At 34.6% G+C, this 8191-nt stretch overlaps 1 protein-coding gene across 1 annotated transcript in view; it reads left to right on the forward strand.

The window, feature by feature from the left end:
- Positions 1-4900: 4900 nt before the first annotated feature.
- Positions 4901-8191, forward strand: part of LOC112524737 (TMV resistance protein N-like) — a gene marked incomplete at its 3' end in the record, with an annotated part of 3751 nt that continues 460 nt past the window's right edge. Inside the window, exons 1-3 of the mRNA XM_025134694.1 lie at positions 4901-5415; positions 6128-7232; positions 7903-8169. Of these exons, the coding sequence (XP_024990462.1) occupies positions 4901-5415; positions 6128-7232; positions 7903-8169 (1887 nt within the window). The remainder of the gene's footprint in view (positions 5416-6127; positions 7233-7902; positions 8170-8191) is intronic.

Raw genomic sequence — 8191 nt, forward strand, 5'->3', positions numbered from 1 at the left:
CTAAATATATTAAATAATAATTATAAAAATAATTCATATGATTAATATCATTGTAAATAATTAATATTAATATATAATTTATAATTAAAATTAATTAATAATTAATATTAATTAAAAGCATCAAATTGTCATTATTAGGCCATTTTTGTGATATTGCTTAAAAGAGGGATTCACAAATGCTTTTTTTGTTTTCCTTTTCGTTTTTTATAGTCTATGAATTTATCTTCTCAGGATTTTTTTTCATTAACCTAGATATCCAACCCGTTATGTGAGCCGACTAATCCCAGAACAACCATCTACTTTGAAAATAGCCCGGAGTCACCGTATTTGAACCTCCGTGGCCACAATGGGATTTTCATTCTTCTCAGGTTATTGATAGGTGTATGACGGGATAAACCTTTTCACAAGAGCTTGTGAGCTAGTTTGTCAAAAATAGTTGCAATCTCTGCCTTGTTTGAGCCACTTAAGTGTATTTATACAAGTCTAATCCCACAACTCCATTATGCGACTCATGTCGTGGTTTATATTGCCTATCTCACTCTTTTATGTGGGTGATTAATGCGACAGCCTTATATCTCCAATCTCATTCCTACTCGTAGAGTGGTCCTAAATATTGGAGTGTTCATGATTGCTGAATTGGTTACTTGGGCACTTATGGTGTTTGTGGACCCCAATTAATTTGGGCTATGAAGATTTTTGTTATGTTTCTTGAGTTAGTTAGGGCTTGTTTGTTTTTCATTTTCAGCTCTTAATTACTACTTATTTCTTATTCGTTCAAACGTTTTGTAATTCAGATTGTTTGTTTTCCTATTATTTTCAAAGTCTCTTATCACTTAATAGAGTATGAATAAATAAGAGGTAAATTAGTATCTTAATTCCTTTTATTTCCCCTTTTATTTGATTCTTTTTTTTTCTCCAACAGAGACCCACTGTCCTTTCATTGCCCATGTGAAATGCACACCCCCACCTTCTCTCTCTACATATATGTGTATATATAATTTTTGTTTTTTATTGCTTTTTTCTTCAAAAGAGACGCCACTGTCCTTTCATTGCCCAAGTGAAATGCACGCCCCAACTTCTCTCTCTCTACATATATGTGTATATATAATTTCTGTTTTTTATAGGTTAGCTTAGAAAATTAATGTGAAACAAGAACTTCTATCATCGATTTATCCTCTATCAAAAGTATCGATATTTCTACAAACAAACTCATCGGCAACATTCCCGATAGCATCAAAAGTCTGCAATATATCCAAAAAGTTCTTACTGTGTTCCATCTGTTAAGCAATTGTTTTGGATGAATTTCGACAATGAAAATTTTGTGAAAATCAAGACAATTTTACAATAGTGTTTGCACCTGATTTTGCAAAAACAAACTATGATCCAGACTTCAAACATTTGTCATTTTTAAAAACCAAACAGTCTTATTGATCCAGACTTCAAACATTTGTCATTTTTAAAAACCAAACAGTCTTATTGATTCAGATTTCATACTTCACACTTCAGCACCACCTCTTATTTATCAGAAGCGAAATAAGATTTCAGACTTCATGAATGAAACTTGGTCAATGAAATTCACCATTCTAATCCCGTCAGATTCCAAATAACCAAACTCCACCTTAGATACCCGATGTTTAAAGCATTTGAGTAATGCCCCAAACCCAAAAGTATCAGACCGCAAATAACCTCTAAATCAAGTTAAACTTACGATAGAAGTTACTAAAAGCTCTCAAATCTACTTTCATATCCATATTGAACGGATTAATTATAATTTTTATAACCAATTGAAGCATTTCAATATTTTTTTTAGTCTCAAATTTCAACACAAAATCCTACTCATTTTCTTTGTGCTTCAATCTCAATCTAAAGACATATGGGTCAATATAGGGGACTACAACAACTTACTTTTAATAATTATAAAATTGGTATCAAATCAATCATTATTGTGCACACCAAATTTGAGTTAAATTTGGTGGTGTGATAAGGTGGAAGTTTCTAGGGTCGATATGCTTACTTTTTTAAACCTTTTATTTTTATTTTTATATAAATTGTATTTAAATATAACAAATACGTCAAATATTATTATCAGGTTTTAAAAAAACCAGTTATGACACTTACAGGATGTATAGTTGAAACGTAAAAATGAAATACTTTTGAGTGATTTTAAATTACATCTTTATAATTTCAATGATGTCCCTCAAAAAACTTCTTCACGATTTCGGATTCTGGCTTATGGTCCCCTCGATCATCCCAATTTTTATACTAGTTTTTGTATAGAGCATCTAAAATTGAATTTGAATCGATTTTTTTTAACATGGATATCCAATACGTTATGCGAGACGACTAATGCTATGTCGACTACTTGCTTCGTGCGTAGCTCAGAGTCATCGCATTTAAACCTCCATGGTCACAAGGGGATATTTATTTTTTCTTAGATTCGAACCTGAGACCTTCAAGCACTTTTGATATTTGGAGCCCAAGCCCAAATTGGACACCACCCTTGTGGTTGAATCGATATTTTGTAAGCAACTCTTTCGGGTTTCTTCAAGTACAATAATCAATTTAATATAAAACGTTAGTTACGGTAAGTAATATTTGTATAAATAAACAAAACACCATATAAGAATAGAATGATCGGTGATCTTGGCCGTAAATGACGGATGTTAGCGTTGTACATATCGATCAGTGCAGTGTCGAGTGTCCCGTTTGGAGATAACTTTTCTCCGTTTCATCCTTTTCTTAATAACTTTTCAAAATTTCCTAACAACCGTCGAGAAACAGTCTCTCTAATTCTTTAAACTAAAAAAAGCAGCATACAAAAAAATCAGTTTGGTTGTTAAAATAAAGGTATTGAAGTTGCTTAAATACACAACTTTGTATCATGTGCATAAAATGGCATTACATTACGATTTACGTCTATATATGTAACTTTTTTTAAACCAACATTTAATTAATGACGATGCAAATCCATGACGAAACCCTCAATTTATTAATTGAATTGAATTTATGATGACGAAGTTGATGATAAAAGTCATCATGAATCAATGATTATGTTTCCATTTAAATTTATATTTTAGATAATATATTTTTAGAAAAAGACAAATTACATGAAAAAAAATAACGTATTTTAACTTGATTCATATTTTGGGTAACATAATTTCAAAACTTTTATTTTGGTATCTAAGATGTAAAGTTTTAAATATTTAAGTATCCAGGTAACATGTTGAAGTATTAACCGGTTACCATGCTGATGTGGCGAGTGATATGATATCTGGTTAATGCTTCAGTAAATAATAATGAGTTGGATACCACATCATTCGGTACATGAGCATGGTAACCGTTTAATGATTATATTGGTTGTCCGGGTACTTAAATGTTTTAAAACTTTACATCTTAGGTACCAAAATGGAAGTTTTGAAAGTACGTTACCCAAAATAGAAATGAAGTTAAAGTACGTTACTTTTTTTCATGCAATTTGTGCTTTAAAAAACACACCGAAGAGTATAGTTTACAAAATGTCCAATGAAGATTTTATAGTTTGAAAAAAACTCATACAAGAAATATACTGTTAGTGTGCATTTAGTAAGTAGAGAAGACTGAAAACGATTACATTAGCACCACATTGTCATTGGGTTTATAGCGATTTCTGAAACCACCGACCCTTAAATATGACTTCTAGAAGATGGTTTCTCAAAATAAAAATAGAATAAAACAAGATCAGAATGCAAGAAATAACAAACTATTTTCATAAAATTTTCTATTTTAGCATTGTACTTCCATTTTTTGTTGTTATATCAATGTACTTTTAAATTATTTTTTATTGAACCATTATACTTTAAGAGTCTATCCATTATAACAACGGGTAACCTACTACCTTATAAGGGGCTGTTTACCAAATTTTAAATTAAGTACAGTATGGATAAATTTGTCTTTCTAAATAAAAATGTATTATTATTAAATTTTTATACTGAATCATCTGTCTGAATTATATAACCGACCGTTTTACCCTCAATATGAAATAAACATTATTCGATATTTTAATTTGATTTCGACCTGCAATACCTTAGCGGATATGGTTGAAATTTACCCAGATCGGGAAACAAGTGCGTGACGAAGGAAATCCACAACAACATCGTTGTCGTCGTCGGTGATTACGTCGTTATCTCCGATGATCATCTTCACCCCACTCCAACCATCTCCGCTGTTTACCTCAGGTATTGTAGGTCGAAATCAAAAACCACAACGATGATGACGATGGAGATGAAGGTTGAAATCGACTAGGGTTTTTGCAGGAGATGAAGTTTGGAGATGGTGATGACGGAAATGAAGTTTGGAGATGGTGATGATCGGGACGAAGTTTGGAGATGGAGATGAAGAAGGCGTGTTTGTAATCTGGAAGGGAATGAGGTGTGTCTCAAGTATAAGGGTAGGGATGTCTTTTTTTTTTTGCTGAATGGGGACAACACAACATATTCATCTATGCGAATAAGTCACCTTCTGTGCGAATAAGTCACCTTCTGTGCGAATAAGCCGTAAGTAAACATCCTAAAAGAGTTTTACGAAAGTAGGTTGTTATTTCTTATATTTTATTCTAAAAATAAAATGTGTGTAATTGGGCCAAATGAGTATAAAAAAATGAGCATGGCCCAATAATTGGACAAGACTATTATATCCTAAAGTGGCAACAATCCAGGTTATGTTTTTAAACCACACATAGAAAGAAAGATTCCAACTTTAAAAGAAAGCCCCACAACATGTTGACTTTAATGAGCATATATTATTGCATTTTGGGGGAATGGGTTGGGTTGGGTTGGGTAATAAGATATATATGCTCTCTCATTCTGAGACTTGTTTATCAAAACAATCTTTCAAACACATCTGATCCCATTTGTGTTCATTCATGGCTTCTGAAACCACCAGACACCACCATCATTCATCATCTTCATCAACTTCTCCTTACACCTATGATGCTTTCCTAAGCTTTAGAACCAAAGATACTCGAAAAAACTTCACCGATCATCTCTACACGGCCTTGACTCGATCTAGACTCGAGACCTTTAGGCACGATTATGAGCTACCAATAGGCAACGACATAACTTCAGAAACACGAAAAGCTATCCAACAATCTAAGGTTTCTATCATTGTATTCTCGAGAAACTATGGTTCTTCCTACCGGTGCCTTGATGAACTGGTGAACATAATGGACCGCAAGGACTCGAATGGGCAGGTGGTTATTCCGGTTTACTATCACATTGATCAGGCTGGAGTGCGTGAACAAACTGGGACTTTCGGTCGTGGTTTTGATAGAATTGTGGAGGATCTTGATGTGGATGTTAATAAGGTGGAAAGATGGCGGGTTGCAGTGGCTCAAGCTGCAAATTTATCGGGATGGGATTTGCAAAATATGGCGAATGGGTAACCGTTTTGATCTAATCACTTTGTGTTCCCATGAACATCTGAATAATCCCCAATGGGTCATTTGGATAACTAACCTTAAATGAGTTTCTAATTAGGAGTATGACCTTCTAATATTTGTTTAGCTCAATGGCCTTCATATAACCTGCTCCTAGTTCAAAACAGTCTGCCCCCAGTTGAAAACAGTTTGCTCCCGTTAGAACATAGAAATACACTAGGTCATTTGCAAAACTTAAAAGTATTTCTTTTAAGGAGAAGGTCATTGAGATAAATAGCATGTTGTTGTTGGAGTTCCATATCGGCTAGACTTAAAGTATTTCTTTTAATATATGTTGGAACCTCTGTTCTCTTATGAAAGGCTATTTTGCAGAGTAATCTAATGAGTTTCACATATTCTCACAGTAGCATACACCGACACTACTACGCAATTGACCTACTTATAACCCAAGCATACAAAATATAATCTAAATAGACAGATTAATCGGATACCATATAAGGAAGATCAAACCTTGAATTTGAAGTTCTAGCTTTTCAAATTCTAGCATTTTTCCCTTTTGCACACTTTTCACTAGCCGGGGATCTTCATGGAAAACAACCACTCTACTCTTTCAGGTAGAGGTCAGGTCGTACATCTTATCCTTCTGGAGGTGGGACAGACCACGCTTGTTTGGTTTGGTTTGGTTTACTACACTTGTTTATACAAACATTGCAGGCACGAAGCAAAGTTTATCAAAGAAATTGTCTGGCATGTTCACAAGACAGTAAAGCATACGAGACTACATGTAGCCAAATACCCAGTGGGATTGGAATCTCGTATTGAAGATTTAACTTCACTAGTGAAGATCGAATCAAACGAGGTGCGATTTGTTGGAATCTATGGCATGGGAGGCATAGGCAAAACAACCATAGCAAAGGCTTTCTACAATTCGGCCTTCCATTTATTCGAAGGCAGCTGCTTCCTAGCAAATATCAGAGAAGTTTCTGAACAACCCAATGGTCTAGTTCATCTACAGGAGCAACTTCTTTCTGAAATACTCATGGGACAGAAACTAAAGGTTGCAAATGACCACACAGGAATCACTTTTCTTAAAGAAAAGTTGTGTCATAAAAGGGTTCTCATTATTCTTGATGATTTAGATCAATTGAGTCAATTGGAGAAACTAGCAGGACAACAAGATTGGTTTGGTGCAGGAAGTAGGATCATTATAACAACAAGAGATGAGAACTTTCTAAGCCAAGCTAAAGTTGATGACAAATATGTTGTCAAAGAGTTAAATGACGATGAGTCTATGAGGCTTTTTAGCTGGCATGCCTTTCAAAAACCCGAGCCTCTGGAGAACTATCGGGTCCTTTCAAATGGGATTGTACATTATACTAGAGGTCTACCGTTAGCTCTAGAGGTCTTAGGTGCTTCTTTGCTTGGCCGAACCACAAGGGAATTTTGGGTAGGTACTCTAGAAAAATTGAGACAAATTCCTCCAAACCAGGTGTTAAAAAAGCTTAGGATAAGCTTTGATACTCTAGACGATGATAAAATAAAGGATATTTTCCTTGATATAGCATGTTTTTTCATTGGAATGGATAAAGATTATGCTACTGATATATTTGAAGGTTGTGGTTTCTTTCCTGGAGTTGGGATTAGTATCTTGATTGACAGATGTTTACTGAAAATCGGGCAAAGCAATAAGCTTCGAATGCATGATCTAGTGAGGGATATGGGAAGAGAAGTTGTCAAAGGAAAATTTCCTTTCGAACCTGGGAAGCGCAGCCGGCTTTGGTTTCATGAAGATGCATCTGATGTTCTATCAAAAGAAGAGGTAGGAAATAATAGGAATTTGTATATTTTCTAATTACTGATCCAAATGTTTCAAGTTCTAAAAGGATTAGCTTCATGTTAAGTCCACTTGACCATCTAGAGACTAGAACTCTTCCTTGCTCCATCCACTGCAACAATATCGGCTTTATAGGCCGCCAAATATGCCTACATGTCTTAATAGACTGCTTTATATGACACAAGTTTATATGATCAAACAATTTTGCATCCTATGTAAAAGTGTTACAACAAGCTGATGGGAAGCTTTTGAGCGTCCTAAGAAGTTATTTGACACTTTTTGAAATAATGTCTCCTATTAGCTTTTCTATAGGACATTCCATGCATGTCCTATGAGCACATCTTTTATTAAGATATTATTTCAAATAAATGCCATAAAAAAAGACTAATACTATGCCTTATTTTAAAAGTGCCATAAAAAACTTGTTAGGACGCCCAAAAATGTGTTATCAACTTGGTGTAGCACCTTTACATAGGACGCACAACTGTTTGGTCTTATTAACTTAAAAAGAGTTATAAAGCAGTCTATTAGAACATTTAGACATATTTGACGTCATATAAACCAGATTTTGTTGTACTGATCCGGCAATGAGACATGTAGTACTAGTATTTTCTTCTAATTAGCTGATAAATACTTTCTCAAATTTATCTTTTAGGGTTCAAAAGCAGTTGAAGGCCTTGTCCTGAACCTACCAAGGCCAATGCATCTGAACACCAAAGCATTTGCAGTCATGCAAAAGTTAAGGTTGCTCCAAATCAACAATGTCCACCTCCATGGAAGCTTTCAAGGTTTATTCTCAGAGTTAAGGTGGCTGTGTTGGCATCACTGCCCATTGGAACATTTGCCATCCAATTTGCATCTTAGAAAACTAGTTGCTCTTGATATGCAGCACAGTAATCTCAGAACGTGGAATGGTATAAAGGTATGATACCCCCCCCCCCCCC

Source organism: Cynara cardunculus, assembly GCF_001531365.2.
Source record: "Cynara cardunculus var. scolymus isolate 2C chromosome LG 13, CcrdV1, whole genome shotgun sequence".
Classification (NCBI taxonomy): Eukaryota; Viridiplantae; Streptophyta; class Magnoliopsida; order Asterales; family Asteraceae; genus Cynara; species Cynara cardunculus.